General features: G+C 41.1%; 3 protein-coding genes across 4 annotated transcripts; 2 read left to right on the top strand and 1 right to left on the bottom strand.

Moving 5' to 3' along the window:
• The first annotated feature begins 2,342 nt into the window (after window positions 1–2,342).
• Window positions 2,343–11,915, top strand: LOC119902446 (caspase-8-like). Its single transcript, XM_038718636.1, has 12 exons — window positions 2,343–2,490; window positions 3,647–3,803; window positions 4,082–4,257; window positions 5,515–5,620; window positions 7,802–7,931; window positions 8,011–8,054; window positions 8,141–8,204; window positions 8,379–8,431; window positions 8,526–8,637; window positions 8,722–8,849; window positions 9,605–9,990; window positions 10,629–11,915. The coding sequence occupies exons 2-12, from the start codon at window positions 3,696–3,698 to the stop codon at window positions 10,765–10,767; spliced, it is 1,446 nt and encodes a 481-aa protein (XP_038574564.1). The 5' UTR covers window positions 2,343–2,490; window positions 3,647–3,695; the 3' UTR covers window positions 10,768–11,915.
• A 454-nt stretch (window positions 11,916–12,369) lies between these two features.
• On the top strand, window positions 12,370–20,325 carry tmbim1a (transmembrane BAX inhibitor motif containing 1a). Its single transcript, XM_038718645.1, has 12 exons — window positions 12,370–12,648; window positions 15,705–16,058; window positions 16,500–16,567; window positions 16,680–16,744; window positions 16,832–16,885; window positions 17,016–17,066; window positions 17,150–17,189; window positions 17,733–17,770; window positions 17,865–17,952; window positions 18,057–18,152; window positions 18,239–18,292; window positions 18,399–20,325. Exons 2-12 carry the CDS (start codon window positions 15,710–15,712, stop codon window positions 18,546–18,548), a joined length of 1,053 nt encoding a protein of 350 aa, XP_038574573.1. The 5' UTR covers window positions 12,370–12,648; window positions 15,705–15,709; the 3' UTR covers window positions 18,549–20,325.
• A 48-nt stretch (window positions 20,326–20,373) lies between these two features.
• On the bottom strand, window positions 20,374–23,993 carry si:ch73-71c20.5 (DUF4748 domain-containing protein). Of its 2 annotated transcripts, XM_038718647.1 has the most exons (4): window positions 23,907–23,993; window positions 23,472–23,724; window positions 23,230–23,298; window positions 20,374–20,858 (listed from the first exon to the last, which is right to left on the bottom strand). In XM_038718647.1, the coding sequence occupies exons 1-4, from the start codon at window positions 23,947–23,949 to the stop codon at window positions 20,702–20,704; spliced, it is 522 nt and encodes a 173-aa protein (XP_038574575.1). In that variant the 5' UTR covers window positions 23,950–23,993; the 3' UTR covers window positions 20,374–20,701. The 2 variants fall into 2 exon arrangements, with proteins under 2 accessions (XP_038574575.1, XP_038574576.1); XM_038718648.1 differs by lacking the exon at window positions 23,230–23,298 and having other exon boundaries at window positions 23,907–23,992.
• Between the last annotated feature and the right edge of the window lie 40 nt (window positions 23,994–24,033).

Genomic DNA, 24,033 nt, shown 5'->3' on the forward strand with positions numbered 1-24,033 from the left:
TGTTCTGTAAGCTTTATTTGATCTTGTCATGTTTAGGGTTTTGTAGCTTAATTTAGACTTTTGTTCATTCACATGTTTAAGTTCTCTTAGTATCTGTCTTGTCTCTTGTCTTAGTTCTTAGTCCTGTGCTTTAGTTCATGTTTAGTGTTTTTTCCTGGTCTGTGTCTTAGTCCCTAGTCTTATCCCAGATAGCAAACACAGTAGGCCCGATTCCGGCTGAAATTTGGCACTGACGGCTGAGGTCTGTGTTGGCTGAGGCACTGTGTTTCTTGAATGGGCCGACTCCGACATGATGTACTCAGTATGAGTACATTGCATTTTACTTGGCCCGATTACGGTCAAATATGTCACCAGTTTTGAATTTGTGTACATTGGAAGTGTTTTGTATGGGCCACATTTTGGCATTCTGACACTCAGCCAGATCAGTTTTACAGTATGCGGGCCAGATATGGGCCAAATAAATAAAAAATAGTCATTTTACAGTGTGTGGGCCAGATCTGGGCCAAATAAATAAAAAATAGTCATTTTACAGTGTGTGGGCCAGATCTGGGCCAGCCGGGGGACCCAGCCAGCAGCGGGCCAGATTTGAAGCAAGGGTGTGACCCAGAGGTGGGCCGCACAAATTTTGCTATCTGGGATGTCTCCATGTCAGTGTAGTCCTGCTTCCCGTTTGGTCCTGTCTCTGTTCCCTGCCCTGGTTTTGTTCTGTTGTGCAGTTGTTTCCCGTTTTCTGTTTTACTTTGGTAACTCTGTCCTTGTGTGTTTCTGGATGTTTTACTTCCTGTTTCATTTTGTAGTGTTCTGTTCTCTTGTGTCCTTGTCTAGCTTTGTTTCATGTTGTTGATTACCTGTTGTGTTTCAGCTGTGCTTCCCTCCCTGCTCTTTTGCCTGTGGATATATTGCTCTCAGTTGTGTTTAGTTTATGTTGAGTGTTCAGCAGTGCCTTGTTCCTAGTTTTTGGATTACCCTGTGTTCCTTGGATTTACTCTTTGCTGGTTTTACCTCTGTTCTGGATTCAGCTTAGTTTGGACTCTTTGCCTTGTGCTCTATGGAAGCCCATGCAGTTTTTGTTTAAATAAATATTTTGCTAAACTGAATCCTCCTGCCTGTGTCTACGTTTGGGTCCACACCTTAGTCTGCACTCAGCCACCCATGACACCTACCTATTTTGCAATGTTTTTTTCCATTTAGAGTTTATACTTGTATTCTTAATGAACTGAAAGTGAATGAGAGCAAGAGAAAAAAACATTAAAATTATTTTTTTTTTCTGTGTTTGTGTTTTTAGTTTTTTATATGGGTGTGCATGGCGTAGGCTATTGTTCGTCCACCGGTGAAACACCCCTGTTTCAATGACGTGCATACATTTATGACTTTGATGCTCTGTAAATAACTTTGTGGAAAAAACACTGCTAATATGACATTTTGATCAATTTATGTTCTGTTCTGTCTGATCAGGCACTCGGCCAGCAGAATGCAGGTGGGATTGCCTGTCACCATGAGGCTTCTGCAAAGACTCTTATAAAGACACTGGCTTAATATTTAACAAATTTATTCAGACTGACCGTAGATGATACTGTTTCCTTCCATACGTCACATCTAACCTGATAAATAATTTCAAAAGAATAACAATGTGTGTTTATGTCTCGTTGGGGCAGGAGGAGCTTAAGGCGGACCACGCCTCGTATCTGAGACAGCATCCAGAAGTCTGTGCCTTCATTTCTGACTTCCTGCAGTTCTTGCTGCTGACGAAACCAGATGATGTCTTCTAGTTTGCCAGGGACTACTTTCTCCCTTTTGCCTCCCACTGTCCACCAGAACCAAGCCTGAAAGCCCCCTGACTCTGAAAGCACACCTGGACACATCTCACAACCTCAATGGCACGTACCTTTTTAGGGCTTTTAATTTATATATCATTTTAACTTGAGATGATCAAACATAATCAAAAACGTGCTACAGCCTTCAAAACGAGCTGTGACCCACGTGAAATGGCCACCATGCCGCAAAGAAACTACTGCTACAACTATGTTGTGACTTTAAAAGTCACAACATAGTTGTAGCAGTAGTATCGGCCAGGCAGAAAAACCCCCCGTTTACGGCATCAACCCTGGGCCTGGAAACACCCTTTAAGAGCGAAATGAGCGCCTTCAAAATAAAAGCAGAGGCGCAAAGGGTTTCGAAATGATTTCGGATTAGCCCACGTGAAGTGGCTACTTCACAGCAGAATTACACTGGCCTTGAGCCAGGCTGGGGCCCACAGTTCACTGGGCCGGCCCAAAACCAGTGACGCATCTAAACCACTTCACGTGGGCTAATCCGAAGTAATATTTATTTTATTTTGAAGGAGTTAATTACATCTGAAAGTGAAACAAGCAAGCAGGAAGAGTAGCCTACCATCATGACGCAAAGGAAAAACTTCTTCTAGAAGTGACTTTTCGCTATAAAAGAAGGTTTGCCTGACAGCAGAAGTAAAGAAGACGCAGCTTTTCGGTGGTAAGTTGACATTGATAGCTTACGTTTTAACGTAAATTGACTCGTCTAACAGAAATGCTAGTTGTATTTACAGCCTGTACGTTAACTTAACTCGAGCGATTAATTTACATTTTGTATGTAGCCTAAGTTAGTTATGTAAAAGTTAGGCTGTTGACTGAAGCGTAATGTTAAAGTTAAATTGGCTGTTGGCCGCACAGGCTTCAGTCAAAACGTTTTAAATGTTTTGAGAGTCAAACAAGAGCCGTGTCTGGCACCGCGGTGAAGTTAGTTTTAAGTTGAATAGTTATTCGACAGACATTAGTCTAAGCTACTCAGGATCCAGTCTTCTTACTCAGTTTCACCCAGTGTTAGCAGCTAGGACGGTTAACTCACACCCAAGGGCTCGTTGTTAACAACCGGGGGTTTGTTTATAGGGGACATCAATAAATTACTATTTTTAAGTCAATTCAGATCAGTTAGATTTTATTTATATAGCGCCAATTCATAACAACAGTTATCTCATAGTTTTTTTTCACATAGAGCAGGTGTAGACCATACTCTTTGTGCTATTAGTTACAGAGGTCCATCACTTCCCACCACGAGCAAGCACTTGGCGAAACAGTCAAGGAAAACCTCCGTTTAAAATGCAGAATCCTCGAGCAGAACCATGGCTCAGGGTGGGCGTTATTATTGTTAGAATAATGTTATGGAAAATCATAATTTTTCTCTAGCTTCTGTGTCATGTGAAACAAAGGGACTCCACACCAACGCCGAATTGTAGTACTGCGCTGGGCAAACGAGACAAACCCCTTCATATTAGATTGTGCATGGTCTATTTTATATTAATAATACAATTTATTGTACAAAAACGGCTTCGTTTTCATTAGTTTCCATGTTATGTGACCCAGGGACTCCAAATCTATGCTTAATTGTAGTACTACACTGGGCAAATGAGACACACTTTGACTGCATATATATATATTCTATTTTATTGTAATGTTTATAAATCCTTTAATGGTCAAAACGAATTATAATGAGCCTACTACAGTGGAAAAATGAGAGGAGCCCTTGGATATGAGCTAACTGCCCTTATACTGCCAACACTGGGTGAAACAGAGTAAGAAGATGCCACTGGATCCTGAGTGAATGTCTTGTTGTTGTTTCTGCCTGACTGTAGAGCACAGTGAGCTGAGAACCAGGCCTGTGTTGGTGGGTTTGGGTCTGTGATGGATAGGCTGACACTGTCCCGCATAGACGAGGAGCTGGACTCCTCTGAGGTTGCAGCTCTCTGCTTCTTGTGTCGTGATGTTGTCCACAGGAAACGCCTGGAGGGGGTGAGCAGCACATACCTCTTACTGTTGTCTTATGCACTTGTCCCAACTCCATGTCTGAGGAAAAATGTCTCATCCACCAGTAACTCTGGACAGTTAATGTTGAGTTTTTTCTGAAAGTCACTAATTGATCTATAGATATCCTAATTGATAACATTCAACAAAATAAAAGTATCGCATGATAAAAATAAATCAAGACAACTAAAGAAATAGAGTGGAAAAATGTAGTCGCACTGCCTGAAGGTTTGTCTTCGTCTTGTGTTTCATGGTTGTTCTTACAGATCAGAGATGCAAAGGGACTGTTCTTGAGACTAGAAGAAAAATGCCTGCTGGAGAACGAAGTCTTCCTTTCTCAGCTGCTCTCCACTATCCATCGAGCAGATCTCCTCCGCCTCCTGGAGACAGACAGCAGACAACCAGAGGAAACCGACGCATATCCCGTCCTGTCAGATTACAGGTAAAAGCAGAAAAATATTGACTGTAACAGGTGGGGGTGCAAAAAATAATCGACGTAGTCGTCAAAAATCAATTATTAAATTTGTTGCCAACGAAATGAATAATCAATTCAATCATGATGTCATCTGGCCATTGCAACACAGTCAGCTAAATGAAGTGATGTGAACAGTAAATTTAATAAAACAACCTAACATTAGCAGTGGTATTAAAACCTTCACAACCTAAAACCTAAAGTGTGGGAGCATTTGACTCTTCACTCGGCCAAAAAGGTTGTGAACAGCAGCATTTGCAAAGCTGCCTCTCCTGGCCTGGGAGCACGTCGGATCTGCTGGAATACCTGAAAAAGAGGATGTAATGTCGGCTCTCTAGATGATGAATACTGGTCTCTGTAAACTAGTTCACTTTCCAGATGTGGCCCAACTTTACAATCGTAAAAACGATGCATTGCTCATGGCGACATTTACAGCTGGACAATGTGTCGCTGCCTAGGGCGCAAGATTAGAGAACACCGGACAATGTCTTAGTTACTTGCTAAAGAGTTTTCCTGTCTATGCGTGAGGTAGCGGCTAATCCGTCCCAGAATTCATTAAAAAAAATCACGGAGTTTTATGAGGTGTTGAGTTATGGGAAACTATATAAAATTTGTGAAACGCTGTCTACTACAAAATAATTATTATTGGTCCCTTCTTGTAAATTCAGCAAATGTAGCACATTCAATTATTCCTGTCTTTGTATAAATATAGTGTCAGTTTGTCCCAGTGTGTTGCAGTACCGGCATGTAAGATCAGCTGCTCAGATCAGTGTTTGCACAGTGCTGCCCACACACCGTTATTTCTAACTCTATATACCTGTTTGGTCCATGAAAGGACTTTATTTCAGTGGAACTTTCTGTTGTTGCAGCAGAAACGTTCATTAAAAGATGTATTTTTGAAAGCACTATTTATTTTATTGTCTTGATTGTTAATTAGCACATGCTTAAAACAATTTGAAAGCTAATAACTAAATAAGAGTAAATTTGTAATTTTGCGATTCATAATCCGAATAGTCGATTATTCGTTTCAATAATCGATAGAATAATTGACAATCAAAATAGTCGTTAGTTGCAGCCCCAGTAACTGGAAGAGAAAACAGTACAGCAGGAATTCAATACAGTCTGTTTTATTCCCAAAGTTGCAGTGGTTTTTTTTTTGTTTGTTTGTTTGTTTTTTTTCTGTCCCCCTCCTCTTTCTCCTTTCCACTCCTCTACTCTTTGTTTCAGGGTGATGCTGTACAAAATCTATGAGGACATGACTCGGGAAAATCTTGAAAAGATGAAGTTCCTTTTGAGCAACCAGCTGGGCAGAAGACAAGTTGAGACATGCAATGTGAGAACACACCCACCCTTAGTAATGTAGAAATAAAGACGTAAGCTAAGATGTATACTTGACTTTTTTACTTTTGAGTATAAGATCTAATGTACTACATTAGACACTAAACATATATAGTTAATAGTTTTTGCAGTTAGCTGGAGATTTTATTTGTGTTTTCAAATGGGAACTGGGTTGTAGTTTGACTAAATCAGCAGGGATGACTAGAGTACATGTTTGATTAATGCAGTAACTTACAGCCATTCTGCCACAAAATCAACATATCTACTGTTTGCATACATTCATTTAATATGAATAATAGACTAATGAAGTAGTGAACCAAGATGCAGACACAGACAGGAGAAGAGTGGAGCTGCTAAAGGGTATTTGTTGTGCCGAGAGCAAGGGATGGAGCAGGACAGAGCCCGAGGAGGCTGATACAGAGGGATATCCAGGGGAAAAACTAAGTGAGCTGGAGTGTGGAGGGAAGCAGGATGTGAGGCAGAGTTGTAGGTTGATCTGATCTGGTCAGGGTGGATGCAACAGAGGCTGAAGTCAAGGCTGGCAGGTCCGCGATGAGAACAGGGGCACATTCAATCTCATAACGTTTTGCACCAGTTTGATGCAATTTCTGGGTTGAATGTCATGTTTCCTCAAAACTGTGTGCAGCAGGCTTTAAAGTATGTTTTCTCTTGTTTGGTGGGCGTGTCAGAGGTGTTACCCAATCAGCAGCGACGTGTGTATATACAGCCATATTTTTTAAAAAAGGCAGTGATGTGCAGTGTGTTTGCATACACAACAGGGTGTTCAAGGCACCACAGTTCTGTTGGAGCTGAATCCAGCCCAGAATTAATCACAGGAAACACACAAAAACTAGAGGTAGCAGTAAAATAACAAGGCTGGAGTGTAGTGAACACTGACTGTAGCAGAGACTACAATATGGCAGTGCGCTGATGGCTGGTCAGAGTCTTTATTACAGTTATGTGATGCAGCTGCAGCACACCCACAGACAATGGCCCAATCCCAATCTCTACCCTAAAGCCTAAATCCTGAACTCTCACAGATGTTGACATCACTTAGGGCGAGTTCAATCTCAAAATGTTTTGCACCGGTTTGCAACGTTTTCGGATTGACGTTTTCGTGCAACATTGTAGATACCAGATGTGCTAGGGTGGTCAGATCTGCTCGGGGGGCCTGTGCCTGCCGGTAACGTCACACTATGGCAGCGCCAGTCAGATTTGTGCCCTGTTTACAGATGTAGGTATCAGATCTGCTTGGTATTTGCTTTGGCAATATGGCAACAACCCACAGACACTCTTTAGCTTAACTTGATCGGCAGCTAACATTAGTGTCGTAACGTTAATTAGTCGATCGTGGCCTTTCTGCTCTCAGGGCTTTTACAGCTGATGTTCAGTCTGTGGTAAGTCCTGTTTAATAAGTAGTGCTATATTTCATTGTATAAGTTCTTCCAGAGCCGTTGAATAAGTTTAAGGAGATTATTTAACTGCTCTGAGTTCTCCATAGTTGATTCGAGGACCCGCAAAAATTATATACGCAAACACTCAGACATACAGCCAATCACAATCTGCCATGTCATCATACAAACGTACAGTAAGTCACGTTACGTGACGTTACTGGCATGCGCAGGCCCCTGAGCAGATGTGACCACCTGAGCACATCTGGTACCTACACTGTTACGAAGTGGATGAGGTCATTTTGGACTTATGGATAAAGGGCTCAAAAAGTCTGCCAGAGAGCCCTCATGCACTTTACAATTTAACAGTGACATCGCTAAGCCCTCACAGACTTACTGGGAATGCGAGTGTGGAGATTCAGCCATTCACTCACACAACACTCAGGAGAGGGGAAGGGAGAGAGGGCTGCTACAGGAGAGGCATCAGTTTGTGGACTGAAGAGGAGGGCCCAGGGGAAAATGTCAAAAATACTAGGCTTCCATATGCTCACCCAACTTTAGGCCCATTTATAATAATAATAATCTTTATTTGTAGAGCACTTTTCAAAAACAAGTTACAAAGTGCTTTAACAAGTGTAAAGACAATAATACCCAAGAGACAATAATACAATAATACATTTCACAGCGTATTGTTAACCCTCCCAGACCTGTATTACTGCAACAGAAGTGATTTCTAAATTTGTGATGCAACTGCAGACACAAACATGTCTCCTCTGTCAATACAGACAGCACTGGATGTGTTTGCTGAAATGGAAAAAATTGACTTACTGTCGAATACGAATCTTCATGAGCTGCAGACAGTACTGCAGCAGTTGGATCAACAACTGGTATTGACTGTAGAGCGCTACGTGAAAGGTACGAGGCACGCTTGCATGCACAAGCAGATTTAAATGTTGTATAACTGAAATTTATCAAATGATTTTGCTCTTTTCAGGTGAAACCCAGCCACGTCCTCCTCGCATCAGCATGGATTACCAGGTGTGTGTGTAAATGTGTGTTTGTGTACAGTTAATCGTACAATGAGCCAGTTTACTGAGGACTTGGACTCTGTTTTCTTCCCACAGGGGGTCAACAACCCCCCCCAGCCGACTGAACCTGTTCTGTCGATAACTGAGACTCGGTCCAGCTGTAAGTCTCTTTTTTTCACTGTATCACTCACTGACTTCCCATACAGCACACAGCCATTGAATAAGGCTTGGTTACAGTTTTATAACCCCCCTCCTAGGAATATCCACTCTAATGCAATTATTTTTAATCATACACATACAAGGGATTTACTTTTCAGCTGTCTTTGTTCTTCAGATGAAGGAGAGAGTGTTTACCCTGATTCACAGTCCTCATTTCTAACTGATCAGGTAACCATCCACACAAGAACACATGCCACTCTTTCTTTCATTCATTCATCAGAACATTAACTTTTGTCTTTGTGGGTGTGCTTCTGTCATTTAGACAGAGTACTACACCATGAACCATAACCCTCATGGTTTGTGTGTGGTCATCAACAATGAGGAATTCCAGGGAACACAGCTGAGAGATAGAAAAGGGACTCGGGAGGATGAGAGTACGTATCCTTGTATTTTAGTTAATACTTATCACATCATAAAAATCAGGTATGCTTCAAGTTTGTCTCTTTCGTATGACACAGAGGCTCTGCATAAAGTGTTCACCCACCTTGGCTTTGAAGTGGTGGTACACAACAACTTGACTGCAGAAGACATTCGACTTGTACTAAAAGACCTCAGCGGAAGGGATTTTTTTGCTGATGATGCCTTGGTGAGTAGTGTCACTCCAGCTTGCTGTAACATCAGTGTTACTTTTATATTATTAAAATAGACTTAATTTTTTTTCTCTTTAAAAGAACAAGTTGACGTTTTGGAAATATCCTGCTTTCTTTGTTGCAGAGAGTTAAATGAGAAGATAAATGCCAGTGTCATGTCTATACAGTAAATATGAAGCTACAGCCAAAAGCCTAGCCAAGAAATAGTCCAGGACAAAACCTCCCATAAAACTCTTAACGGGGTCTCCATTTTTACACTTTTTTTGTACAGATTAAACAAACAACATGTAAAGGGTTAATTAGTGAGATTTAGAGGTAGGATAGGGGTTTATGTTTCCCTCGGAGGAAGCCAGGCTTTCCCCGTTTCCAGTCTTTAAGCTAAGCTAACCAGCTGCTGGTATATCTGCCAGTCCTGAAGTCTTAAAAAGCATTGCAATAAGTTTCCTCACAAAATGGTCTTAGAAGGTATTTAAAAATTTTAAAAAAGAACAGTGACTCAGTAATAAAATGTTTTTGTATCTGGTTGCGGGCTGTTGGGAGACAAACACTTCTAGGCCATATTGTTCCAAATTGATCTTGCTGAACCCTGCTGTAGCTTCATGTTTGCCATAGAGCCGTGAGAGTAAAGTCTTTGTCATCTAACTCTCAGCAAGAAAGCAAATAGATATTTCCAAAATTGTTTAACTATTAAACGATGATAAAGTTAAATTCAGATGAAACACAATTTTTTAAATGCCGCTTCTGATCTTAGGTGGTATGCGTGCTTTCCCACGGAGAAAAGGGATGTGTCTTTGGGACGGATGAGAAGCAGGTGTCCATTCGAGAACTGACACAGCCCTTCACAAGTGTACGAGCTCGCACCTTGGCGGGGAAGCCCAAACTGTTCTTCATCCAAGCGTGTCAGGGAAGCGGCTACCAGAGAGGATCTGTGCCGTGTCGCCCGATGCTGAGGCAGGAGGAAGGGGACATAGAGGTGGAGGAAGACGCAGGTCCTGTGCACAGCGAGACTGTGCCCTCAGATGCTGATTTCCTGCTGGGCATGGCCACCGTGCCAGAGTGCAAGTCGTTTCGAAACACTTTCACAGGCTCCATCTACATCCAGGAGCTGTGCAATCAGCTGATGAGGTCTGCACAAAGGTGAGAGTTCAAGTGATGCTTGTTGTTCTTTTTGTCCCCTAGCTACAGTTTAGGCAAAGCTTTGGCCAGCTCAGTCAGTCCGGACACAACCTCTGTCGAAAGGGATGAGCAGTTACTGAGAGTGTAGATTTTTATAATCATATTTGTATTACATACTGTACTGCCATAAATGTACAATTATAAGAATAGAGCTGCATACAGGTGGCTGCTTGTTCTTCTGTTTTGCAGTCGTGCGCTGAGAACAAAGGGTTAAACGTGGAGTTGTACTTAAATCTGACAAAATGTTTTCAAGCTGATGAATGGACTGCCACACAATGTAGGACCTAAGATTAAGTGATTGTTTATGGTAGACCTGACTGACACAATGTACCCATAACCTCTTACAGCACCATTATAAAAAGCACTTTGTGATAGTGAAAATCATCTTTTTCCAGAAAAAATTAACAGAATGTTGCCTACTCCGAGAAAAGAAAAACAATTAAAATGAATTCTGTTGCTGCTTCTAGAGGTGTGCTTTGGTGTTTTCAAATGCATCTGCTGTGCTGTTGATGCGATATGTCAGAAGGCATGATGTATTTGTTTGAATATACCCACAATGTTAAGCAAGATTTATAATTTGTAATATGTTTTCTGTGCAGCTCGGAGAATGATGATATACTCGCTGTCCTGACACGTGTGAACAGGGAGGTCAGCAAGGGACAATATTTATACTACAAACAAATGCCGGAGCCCAAATACACCCTCACCAAGAAGCTTGTCTTCAAATGTGTCAGCTGACTGCAGGGACCAAGTGCAATGCTGTAAGAGTGTGTGTGTGTGTGTGTGTGTGTGTGTGTGTGTGTGTTTTTAATCTCTATATGGTAAAAATTGGATGAATTTAAAAGTCAGTGTCTTTGTATTTATCGAGAAGCTGATGTCTCTTTATCTTAACAAAAAAGCATCACTGTGAATAAAGTGTTACAGGAGCCATTAAGAGGAATATCCTTTTTGAAATGTTTGTAATTCTTCCAACGTTATTTAGGAAAAATAAGCATAATTTGGAAAGTTTGTTTTTGTCACAGAAATTACAGACCACAGCAATGCAGTTGCACTTCAGTGAGTTATGAATGTCTCACTTTATTCACAAACCCTCCCTCCACCTTTTAACTGCTATAACACAATGAAATCTATTTAATAGTGCACATGATAGTTCTTAACATTATTTGAGCATTGTTTCATTTAAGGGACACTGAACACAAATGGTCTGTTTGTATTGGTGGTTGAATGGTGTCAAAAGTATTAAAATCTTCTGTAAAAGCAGCAATAAGAAAATGTAAAACTAGAAAAACTGCATTTCCTGCAGAAATATGTGTGAATGCTGAAATGTAGTAGTATTATTAAAGACTGTATTATTAGGTAGGTACATTTATTGTAACAATAGAACAGGTTATAATGAAATTGAGCAGTAATTATTAGCTTTAAAAACTGTAGTTGAAGTAGTAAATACTGTTGCTGTAGTAGTGGTGGTAATAATGCTGCATTCCATTTATACTGGAAGTCAGAATTTCCGGGAGAAATTTCAACTGGAATACCCCCTTAGTTGGATTTGCGACTTGGACAGTCGGGAGTCACCAACCCCGACCTCTGGTGCGTCCCAATCCAATTTCCAAATCCAAGATGGCTGCTTCCAGCGTCAGAGTGAAGCCAACATACTGTTATCCCACTTCAGTCTCAGTAAATCAGTCGGATCCACAGTACTGGCCGACTTATGTTGCTATGGTGTTTGTATGTGGAAATGAGTTTGAATCAGAATTCACACTAAATACTCTGTTCAGGTAAAATGACTCTTAGTCACACCCTTTTATTCTTTGCAGTATCATAAATGTATTCACAATTAATTTAAATAAAAGCTAAAATAAAGTCATATGTAAAATTCACACATTTAATGTTGAAGCTTGTCCAGTTTACTATCATAGTCTTGTGCTTATCTAGTTTTGAATGTAAAATCTTTAAAAATACTACAAGATAAGAGTTGAATTAGATTTAATTGACTTATATATTAACTGTATATATATATATAAAGTTTGTGTATACACATGTAGCCTATATATTCCATGTCTATATACTGTTTGCATGATACAATGATAAAACTTCGTTCATTCATTAATTAGTCGCTGCCATCATATTAATGCAAGAGAATACATTTAAACTCTAAAATGGAGGGGAAACATGCATCCCCAAAACGACAATTATTAATTGTACTAAAGTACAGTTCTTGAGTTAAAGTAGGCTACTTATTATGTAGTTGTAATGCACCTTTATTCAGTAACATGAGAAGTGCTTGCTGAACATGAGTCAGCTTGTTGCCGCGGTTGAACACCCGCAGGACGTGTGTGTGTGAGAGAGATTCCTCCGGACTCCACCCTGCTGCTCCTCACTGTTCCAGGAAATGTCGTTTACATCTGTCCACTGCAGCTCAACACGACAGACCTGAAAACACACTGCAGGCAGCCGAAAAAGTCCTACCAAACCGCGTTCACCAAACATCTACGGCACAGTGTTTTGATAAGCAGTGAGGGCGTGGCTGGCAGCGGAGAGCCCTGCAGTTTTCTCGTTTTATCGCTGGGAATTTAAACGACCTGGTCGCGTTTTTTGTGTTTTTACGTTAGCGCTTACTTGGTAAGTAACTTATTTTAACACGTTGCCATGTTTTAAAGCAGCCCAGTGTCTCTGAAGTGTATTAGAAATACGTTTTGTACTAACTTTAATCTGTAATCTAACGATGTGGTCCCGTCATGTTACCTTTTATATCCTGGCGGCTGTGTAGCGTGTTTGTCCTGCAGACTAACAGCACTCACCTGAAAAGGCTTTTTGTGAGCTGAGGTTTGCTGCTCGGGGAAACAGGGCGGAGGAGGGTGCAGTCTGTGTGCTCTGGACAAGTTAGCCTCGTGTTTTAAAACAGCTCAGCCATCTCAGTTTTCAAGTCAAGTAAACTTTGAAGATTTAAGTTTCACTGTGCTTTAGTGCAGTGAGACCAGCATGCATAGTACCAGGGCCCTAGACCTCAAACTCAAGGGGACGTAGCCATTACTGAAGCTGATTTCTGTTAACTAATTAATTACACCTGTTTCCCTCTTTTTAGTTCATTCATCCAGGTGTTAAGTCACACACTAGAGACAAACACTGCTGAAATAGCTGAACTCAGTAAGAAACTGTATAACAGTTGTTGGGGTGGTGATGAAGGCTGAACATTAAAAATACAACAACCACAAGGCCTTCCCCAGGGTTATTAATGTTTTCTTTAAACCCTCCTCTTGACTTATTAAAATTACAGTAATAAAAGCCTGATTCAGAGCCATTACTGTTTTGAAAGTTGTGTTTTTGACTTATAGGAATATATCCAGCCCAGTTTCCCAGATTCCAAGGTGACTTATTCAAATGTCTAGTTTTATCCAACTAACAGTCCAAAACGGAAAGAAATAATATACTTTCTCACTTTTCTTCCACCATCTCCATTTACTCACAGTTGCTAATGACAACTTGCAGACCCTTTTTTGCTGTGTATGGTCAGAATATCAGAAACACTTCACAAAAACCAGGATGTTTTGACATTTGTTTTAATTTGAAGATCAGTTTAAAGTAGCCTGTTAGCCTGGCATTGCAACATGAGCTGGCAGAATTGCCTGCTTCCAACACTAACAGACAGCAGTAAACAGCGCTGAATTACATGATTTGGAAAGAAGAACTGTAAAAAAATGTCATGATGACAAAAGCCAAAAAGAGGAAGATTGTATTAGTGATATATATATATATCAACAACAGCCTCAGAAATTACCAAGTCAAATCAAAACCTTTGACAGTGTCTTTCATTATAAGCTTTGTCAAACCGGTTCTTATTGTATTCTTTTTTTACCCACACGACAGGCTTCACAAAACAAGTTGCATTTCTCAGGCACAGGGCCGTTCTGTCAATGAGGTAAACAGACTCATTGCAGTGTTGTCAGAGGGTGCATACTTTACAACGCTGACTCAGAAACACATGTAGACTTGGTGGTGACAAAATATAATAATCAGACGTGGAACTTTAACATCAGCCACCATCACGGCAACTCGTGTGCCAACCTTTCTGCCAATTAGTTAACTTTCCTAGAGTAGAGTTACACCCTCCTATTCAAACACTCCTTTTTTTCCATTTAGTGTTTTGTTGCTTGGGATGTGATGTAATGGCAGCATGAGGTGGAGCCAGCACTTGAATTCCTTTACTGTGCATATTCCCCTGGAAGCCCCAGTGAAAATGGAGCTCAGAGGACAGTTGGCATTTTCCAAATAACCTACTTAGAAACACATGTCAGTTTTCTTTAATATGGTGGACTAGTTTCAAGTGTAATATCGTAAAGGAGTAAATAGACAACAACATCTGGAGTGTAAATCCATTTCATAGGAGAATTGTGTTTGAAATCTTAAGGCCTCGTGTTATAAAAGTTGTTTTAGTTTAGTTGGTAATGCACTTAAAGTATCCTGCAAAAGTACCACAACTCTTTAAATTGGCTACTCATCGCAAGAAGTTGGAATAGGCCGTACGTGACAACATGTGGTTTATTATTACAAATTTCCCTCAGAGATACATGTGGTTATTCCTGAGCCTGTGGTGGTTTTGGGAAACCACATTGCTAAGCAGAACCATACGTTCACTTTAACCTGAAACCCCAAAGGTATTCTGTAAATCAAGTATGATTATTACCCAGCGAAATCTAAGTGTGATGCGCCCACACAGATTCACACACACTAACAGCAGCTCAAAACACAGGCCTAAAGCCCGTATGTGCTTTTTCTTAGTCACTGAAGACAGAATTGCTCATTGTTTATGTGTATATACATGTTTGCGATGGCTAGATAGGTTTGGTCAAAATGACAATATATACAGAAATAGCCACTGTATCCTTTTAATATCTTTGGTTCTATTACTCACTGTGATGTTGGAAATCAATGAACAAAACTGCCTTGTATTGTATTCATATCTCCCATCGCTTAGGAAGGAATCTCCCATCGATTAGATCAAAGCCCAAACTGATACTGGATTTTTGTGGCCAATACCAATATTGATATATGAGAGTTTCAAAAAAACTCTGATAGATACATCAGCTTATCATTTTTTCCACATAAGCACACATACGAACCAAAAGCATAGATAAGGATCCTATCAAATTTGTAATTACAGTTTTGAGCAACATGTACAGAACAAGAAATTTGTCTGGATTCGTGTTTCTGGCTACCCGGCAAATCCAGTATAGGTGCACAACTCTGCTCACCAGCTAGTCGGTAACTCTGACTGTCTGCTTCATGGTGCTGGACAGGTAGCATACGTCAAGAGTTTTTCACTGCTACCTGCTGTGGCTAAAAACAGTGGTTAGAGCGGTCAGACTGAACCAAAACAGTGAAGTTGTAAAACAAAGAGCTGAAAGGCGTTATTATGCTCAGAGAAAGTGAGGGAAACTGTAAAGTTGGGGATTATTCTCCATGGGTTCGTCACGGCTACACCTTTCACAATCATTTCATCGATTCTATTGAGTAGAGACCTATATATCAGTGAAAAGATAAAATCGGTGGATAATATTGGTCATGGATTTTTCCTTGTTTGTTCCCTACTCTTCACTCTCTCTGTTGTCAGCTTTTGTACATAAAAATAAATATGATACATATGTGAACGGTATTGTCTCCAACTTCCCTCCTCACAGGTGAAATGTCCAGGTCAGACTACCCTCCAGGGTACGACGACTCCCGGGGCCCGCTGTATGTACCTCAGGGTGGGAATTACCCACCACCCCCTTCGTATGGCTTTCCTGCCTTTGGTGGTCTACAGCCAGGCCAGCCCTCTGCTCCCTACCCCGCTGGGCCAAATGCCCCTCTGTACCCAGGCCAGCCAGGGGGCTATCCGCCTGGTCCTTACCCAGGCCAGCCAGGGGGCTATCCGCCAGGTCCTTACCCAGGACAGCCTCACCCCGCTGGGCCTCCAGGAGCTGGCTACCCGAGTCCCCCTCCCATGCCCCCTGTCATCCCACCTACCATACCAGCAGATGTCCTGAACTCAGGTAAGACGATGACTGCCTAGCATAACGTGGCTATTCTAATGGGGGTTGCCTTTTTAAAACAAAGTAAAATATGTGAAGACAGTACTGTGCCACTAACGATTAAAGGTGGGAGGGATAATGATACCATGTCTGGACATTTTAAAAAATGGCACTGGCTTGTTGGACCAATTGAGCCTGGCCAAATGCTGCTGCTATGATTTAAAGGTAAAAAAAGTTACATATGTTTATTAACTTTCTTGCCTAGAGTTAGATGAGAAGATAGATGCCTTTCACAGTAAAATACAAAGCTTTCTGGTTAACAGACAGACATGATAGCGCCATCAATCTTCTCATTTAACTTCTCTTGGCAAGAAAGTTAGAAAATGTATTTTCTAAAATGTCGACCCATCAGATTTCTTCATCAGCTCTTTGTGGTCATATTTCTGTTCTTCTAAAACACAGGTGATGGCTTTGCGGCGAGCGACAGCAATTGGGACAGTCTGAGCATTCGGCATGCCTTCATCAGAAAGGTGAAACACACTTGTCACACACACCATAGTGGATTAGCCCCAGTTTGTGTGCGTTGTATGATATCATTACATCTGAGTCACCTTGTACATCTTGTCTGCATGTGTTTTTCAGGTGTATTTGATTTTGGCGTCTCAGCTGCTTGTCACCACAGCCATTGTGGCTGTGTTCACATTTGTGTGAGTATACGGAGTGTGTGTTTTGTGTACCTGTTAGTATTTCTATCTGTGTGCATCATGCTGTAACCGTGCCTCTGCTTCTCACAGCCAACCTGTCAGGTATTTCGTGCAACGAAACCAGGCTATCTACTGGGCATCATAGTAAGTCTCACTCTGTGGAGAACATCACTACCTTTTTAAAGTCATGTGCTTTTATAGGAATCAAAATGACAGTGTGACATTGTGACAGTGTGATTATTAAGATACTGATCTCTGCGTTTTGTTGTTTTAGTGCTGTGTATTTCATCACCCACCTTGTGCTGGTCTGCTGTAAGGGCCCTCGGTGAGTGTGATCGCTCAGCTTAACAAGGTTACAAAGAATATTTGTACAAAGAAAATTTATAAAACCACGTCATGTCTTTGTAGGAGGAAGTTTCCATGGAACGTGATTCTGCTGTCCATCTTTGTAAGTCTAATGACTTGTGAATCAGGAAATTGAGACACATTACTGACTGAATTTCCTGGACTTGTATCAAGATTATTCTTGCTGAAGCTTTCTCTAGGTTTGAATTTGATACTAGGACTAAACAGTGAGTCACCACACTTGATTCAGGCTGTATTTGCATAATGCATATGTTGTTTCCATGGCTGTGTTTTATCAGCTCTGTGTGCAGAATGGTGACCAGTTTTGTCCATCAGTGGAGGCAGAGTGTTATTATTCAGCCTTGTGGAGGTCATTTCTAGATGTTAAATTCGCCCTGAAAGCTAGCTCCAGGGAAATTATTTTCCGCCTGTTTTAACAATTTGAATCCACATGATAGTAGTTAGTTTTAGTTTTCATCACATTATTATGTTATTAGCACTAGAATATATGTTAATACATTGCTGTAATATAGCATGTAATAGTATTTAATTATGGGGCCCATACCTTTTGTCATGTCCTTTTTACAGTTTATACAGTAATCAGAACTGTTTAGGTCAAGTTACAAGATGTATTTTTTCTTTACAGACGCTGGCTTTGTCTTACATGACTGGATCCATTTCCAGGTAAAAACATAAAGTGTGTTCAATCTATGTAGTTGAATATAAAAATCCAGTCCGTTTCCCTCAGAATTAATTGTGTGTTTACTTTTGTTTTTAGCTACTATGACACAAAAGCAGTGTTTCTCGCTGTGGCTATCACTGCCGTCGTCTGCATCGCCGTCACTGTGTTCTGCTTCCAGACAAAGGTGAGGGGGGGGCGGGGAGGGGGGGTGCGTATCAGATTCAAATGGCCATAGTGTGTTTGTGCGGTCACACGTTTACATGGCTGTTTTGTGGTATCTCTTTGTAGGTGGACTTCACAAAGTGCCAGGGCCTCTTCTGTGTCCTGGGGATCGTAATGTTTGTAACTGGCATCATTACAGTCATTGTGTTGTCCTTCAAATATGTGAGTTAAGTCTGATGTGAACAAAACACCTGCCGACACATCTTTTCCAAGTTTTTAATCATTCTAATGGCTGTTTGTTGTTGCAGATTCCGTGGCTTCACATGCTCTATGCAGCTTTGGGAGCCATAGTCTTCACTCTGGTGAGTATTTTACTTAAACAAATGTCACTTTTTATACTTTACAGCTGCACCTGTGGTATTACTTTATGCATTACTGTCTTCTAAATGTGTTTTGTATGTCTTATAGTTCCTAGCATACCACACACAGCTGCTAATAGGGAACAGGAAGCACTCCATCAGTCCGGAGGAGTATGTGTTCGCTGCACTCTCCATCTACGTCGACATCATCCAGATCTTCCTTTTCCTGCTGCAAATTATCGGCGCCTCGACCAAATAAGAAGTCACACGACCAGCTTGGGTCAACAGGGTGCAGACAGGTGCCCCACAGCAGAACCGCTGCGTGTTTTTATAAAACATTTGCTTTGTTTTCATTTAGAACCAATACATTTATAAAATCAGGATGCATTCCAGGGAAGGGCTGAATCTGAGATTTCCTCATAGTATAGGTTAATCCTATGCACACAAAATGCACTTTTTTTCTGATATCAATATTTGTCTACATCTGCACTAAGTAACTTACAAGTGGTTATAAAAAGAATATTAATTCTACAATATAAATGCTCCAAATATCTATAGACACTGGAATGCCAGCTGCAACATTTAGTCACCCTAGCTCGACTTAAGTTACGGCATATAGTGTCTGAGCGATGTACTGCTATAAATGAACCGGGTCTTATCTGCACAAATGTGCAGAAAATTAGCAAACATTTTTGTTCTAATGTTCAAACTCTTAATTTGCCATCACAGAAGCCCACCTCTCTGGTAGGCGTTGAAGTACAGTAGGGATGGGCAGTTCCACAGAATATGGTTTCCATGTAATGGATGTTTCATGATATATCAAGTGAATGAATCTTTAATAGGCTCCTTCTAAACAGACTTTAATTACCTCAATCATTTTTCAGACATTAGGCATTAATTTAATATTTGCTGGTAATTGCTTAAAAAAAGTTCCACATCTTGAGAAATAGGCTACGCTTAATTGCTTTGTTACCAAATGTTGGATGAAAGTATTGCTACCACTCTTTTGTACAGTCAGCTGCCCTTAGCTAAGACTGGTAACGGGAAGCCCGCTAGCCTGGCTTTTTCCAAAGGGAACAAAATCTGCTTATCAGTGCCTCTAAAGCTCACTGATTATACATCTTGTTTGCTTGATCCATTTTTTAAAAAGTGTACAAACATAAGGTTGTGCTTTTATGGATGTTATGTCGGACGTTTGTTATCTTTTCACAGCGCAAAGCCAACTGCTTCCCTGTTTCCAGTCTTTATGCTAAGCCGCTTCATAATTACAGTACAGACATGAGTGGTATCAATCATGTCATCTAACTCTCAGCAAGAAAGTTATCCCATGTTTTTCTCTAAATAGTGAACTCTTGCTTTAATTTTAAGCAAATCAGAAGGTAAAACAGGGTTTAATGGTAAATAACTTAGGTTTGTGTGAACTCTCCGAACTATCGAGGTGATCGCTGCAGTGTTTGTGCCTGAAACACGATGTAACATTTGGTATTGATTGTAATGACATTAGTATGGATACTCAAAACTACATTAAGTATTGATACTTTGGTGATTGAGCTGCCCACCCCTGAAGTCTAGCTCAGTACACCTCGTGACCTCAGATCTGCTCTCATGGCTTCATATTAGCAAGCCTTTGCTGATGCTCTTCCATACATACCTTGTTATATTGTAACTATATACATTGTACATCACTATAGTGCCTTCACAATGACTGTTTCTGAGATTAAATTTTTTGACTTTAAGAAGCTTTTATAGTATAGTTGATGTATTCTTGTGTTACAGTCAGATATATGCTCAAGTGACAGCAGGGTGGATTTTTCCTGCTAAAGGTGTACAGTCCTAAAGCTCAGGAGATGATCAACCCCACCCAGCTGGTCCTCCACACATGTTCATATTCATTCTAAGTTTAGACCCAAGTTCCATGTAACCCTTGACTTTAAACAACTAAGGCAAACATTTTGAAAGTGCAGTGCACCTGTAAATATACATATCAATGAGGAAAACCTGCCTGCCTTTTCATATCAAATAAACATTTGTATTTGTGAGTTTTGATGTGGTTCACATGCAGATGTACCAGTGATGATTCTTGTTTACATATTAAATATACATTTATTTCCTCGATCATATTTACAGAACATCAGCATCATGGCTAATGATCAATCTTCAGAACAGTATTACCCATATTTGTGAGCAAGAAAAAACAAATCTGCAACACAAAAAAAAACAAAGGCCTGATTAGATGCTCAACGACATTCTCACATTTCCAGCATCTGCCTATAGAAAAAAATAGTTACCCACTTTTGAATGTCTGTTCTCAAGCTCATGAGGTTGATGTCTCTTCTGTAATCAGTCTTTGGTAGTGACGTTCAGAACATGGAGCTAATCGCAGCAGCCACACATGAACATTATTGGTCCAGTTTAATCCTCTGCAGGACTGCGGTACCGACTCGCTTCATATTTGCCCTCGTTTGACTTCTTCATCCTCTGTCGAACCTTCAGCTGCTTCAGTCGGTTCTTGTCCACTTCTCTCTTGGCCAGGAGGAAGCCGATGATTCCTGTGGGCAGGCCAATCATCCTGGAGGCGAGAGATGATTAACAGTTACGTTAATCTGTGGGCAACATATACAGTACAATATCCGTAATTGATGGTGAGTGTAGAAAAACTGTCAAGGTGGGAGCAAACTGGGTGGGAATACAAAGTGTTTGACTCGTGGTTGGAAAGCCATTTCTAACAGATTTCAATCTACTTTGTTCATGTTTCCTCCTGTGATTAAGTCATCCACCTTGACTAAGAATCACCTTTAATTGTTAGGTGTGTTTAGTGTACACATGAGGAATGTGTTTACATTTGTACATTTACATTACTCTCGCTGTATATAAACAAAAACATGCACAAACAGTCTAGTCTTTTGAACCACTCAAAGCGCTTTTACACTACATCTGCATTCACATACTTTCATACACTGGTGGAGCTACTTAGGGGTTCAGTATCTTTCCCAAGGACACTTCGACATGCAGCCTGGAGGAGCCGGGGATTGAACCGCTGACCTTCCGATCTAGCTCCTGAACCACAGTCACCCATAAACACACCATAAACACATACAACATCTGTAGATAGCAAGACAATAGTGTAGTGAAATAGTGCTAAGGATACTGGAATAAATATTTTATGCCATAATTATGCAATATTATTATCTACATGAGGTTGGTGGATGCGATATATATAGTATGTACAATATGAACACCTACTCAATTGCTAAATATACAGCATAGCAGCAGCAGGGAAGGGAACTTCCACACAGTGCCTTTTTAGCTATGTCTATATGACTTCTGGTCCAAGAATATAAACACCTGCATTGTTTTTCTGCCATGCTGTTACATATTTGTCATCACATTTCTGCATAAAAGCTGTCACTGCAGACAACAGCACTCCATAAATAATCAAAATGTAATGAAATTAATAATTTAGTAGATCCAACACACAGACTGGCCAGGACATCAACCAGCAGAAACCCACTATGATTTACATTTATTCATTTGGCAGACGCTTTTATCCATCGCGACTCACATTTGAGGAACAACATACAAGCATCAATAGAACAATAATACAGCAAATGACAATACATACTAGTAAGAGCAGCAATAAATACTAGTAAGAGCTTAAAGCACGTATGGCATCAATGCGGTAAATACCTAGGGAAAGAAGTAAGAGTTAAGAGTGAAATCAATACAGAATTGTAAAAGGATAGAAGAAGAAGAGTACAGGAAGTGCCTGTTAGAGGTTAGAGGTGTTATAAGAGAAAGTGTTCTCGGAAGAGATGAGTTTTCAAGAGCTTCTTGAAGTTAGAGAGGGACGCCCCTGCTCTGATGGTGTGTGGTAGCTCGTTCCACCATCATGGTGTCACAGATGAGAATAGCCGGGACTGGGATTGATTTGTGAAGGGATGGCAGAGCCAGGCGGCGTTCATTGGAGGTGCGTAGCGGCCGAGAAGGAACGTAAGTTTGTATTATGGAGTTTAGGTAGATGGGTGCAGACCCAGTAGTCACACTTTATGCCAGCATTAGTGACTTGAATTTGATTCGGGAGTCAATGGAGGACACTGAGTAATGGAGTGACATGAGTCCTTTTGGGCTGATGAAGAACCAGACGCGCTGTTGCGTTCTGTACCATTTGCAGGGGGTTCACTGCACAAGCTGGAAAACCCACTAGGAGAGCTTTGCAATAGCTTTAGGACCAGGCCGATTCAAGAACCTGGGGGAGCTTCACAAGGAGCGAACTGGAGTCAGAGCATCACAAGCCACCCAGCACAGACGTGTGTGTGTGTGTGTTTGTGTGAAGCCACTCCTGAACCAGAGAAGCGCTTTACCTGGGTGATGGCAAAAAAGAACTGGACCATTGCTCAGTAGTCTAAAATCCTCTTTTCAAATGAAAGTAAATTGTGCTTTTCATTTGGAAATCAAGGTCCCACAGTCTGCAGGAGAGCGGAAAAGGCACAGAATCCAAGTTGCTTGAAGTCCAGTGTGGAGTTTCCAGTCAGTGAGGATTTGGGGTGCCACGTCTTCTGCTGGTGTTGGTCCACTGTTTTTTTTAAATCAAGCCCAGAGTCAATGCAGCGTCTACCAGGAGATTCTACCTGCTGACAGGCTTTATGGAGATGCTGATTTCCTTCTCTAGCAGGACTAAAACGACTACGAACTGGTTCGCTGCCCATGGTACTGTGCTTGGTTGTCCAGCCAACTCACCTGAACTGAAACCCATAGAGAATCTATGTGGTACTGTCAAGAGAAAAATGAAAGACACCACACCCAACAACACCTCAAACACCTCGACATTGCTACAAGCCGATTGTGTGCATGCCACACCGCATTGCCTCCATACTACGCCAGATTGAAGCAGAAATGTGTGGAAAAGGAGCCCCAACAAAGCGTTAAGTGCACAGACTGACCTGTTTTCCGAAACATTTCTGTATTTTTCATTCTTTATTCTAATATTTTGAATTTCCATGAGCGGTAACCTGTAATTATCAAGATTAAAACAAAAAAAGGGCCTGAAATATTTCACTTATATGTAGCGTAATGAATCTAGCTTCACTTTTTGCCTTAAATAAAAAAAAATAAAAACTTTCCCACGATATTCAAATTTTCTGAGATGCATCTACCTGTACAAGAATGAGGAGAAGACACTCACCAGGCATAGCCAATTGACATCATGGGGTTCTTCGCCTTTCTCTTGGGGATGTATTCAGGACCCTCGGATTCGTCCTCTTCCTGTCCTGCTCTTCTGTCATCTTTGCTGTGTGTCTGGCTGCTTCTCTGCGGCTCTACTCTGGAGCTGCACAGGGCGGCTGCAGGGGAGACATGTAGAGGCCGACACCGAGCAGCATGAAGCCGTAAACACTGACACACTGTCGGGGTTTGGCTCATCTGCATGAGGAGCACACCTGAGTGGGAAAAAGGTCTTTATTTTATGACTTCTGCGGCGATTGAGTCTAACTTATATCGTGTAGAAAACCAACAAGGGGAAGTCTCCTGTGTTGAACAAACTTGGGACACAAGGCTCTGCCACAGCGTTTGTACAGTGTAACCTTTTAGCAGGACGTGTAATCTTAAGTTTTTATGTTACCTTTCAGTGCTGTCCTCAATGCTGTCACGCAGGGTGCCGCCATGTTTGTTCAATAACCGCAGTCGGGCATGCGCAGTGGCATCATTTGACTGCTGCCACCTAGTGGACAACATCGATGCAGCGCTTC

The sequence above is a fragment of the Micropterus salmoides genome, unplaced genomic scaffold (genome assembly GCF_014851395.1).
Source record: "Micropterus salmoides isolate LMB-PRFRI ecotype aquatic unplaced genomic scaffold, ASM1485139v1 Ms_hic_scaffold_14, whole genome shotgun sequence".
NCBI lineage: Eukaryota > Metazoa > Chordata > Actinopteri > Centrarchiformes > Centrarchidae > Micropterus > Micropterus salmoides.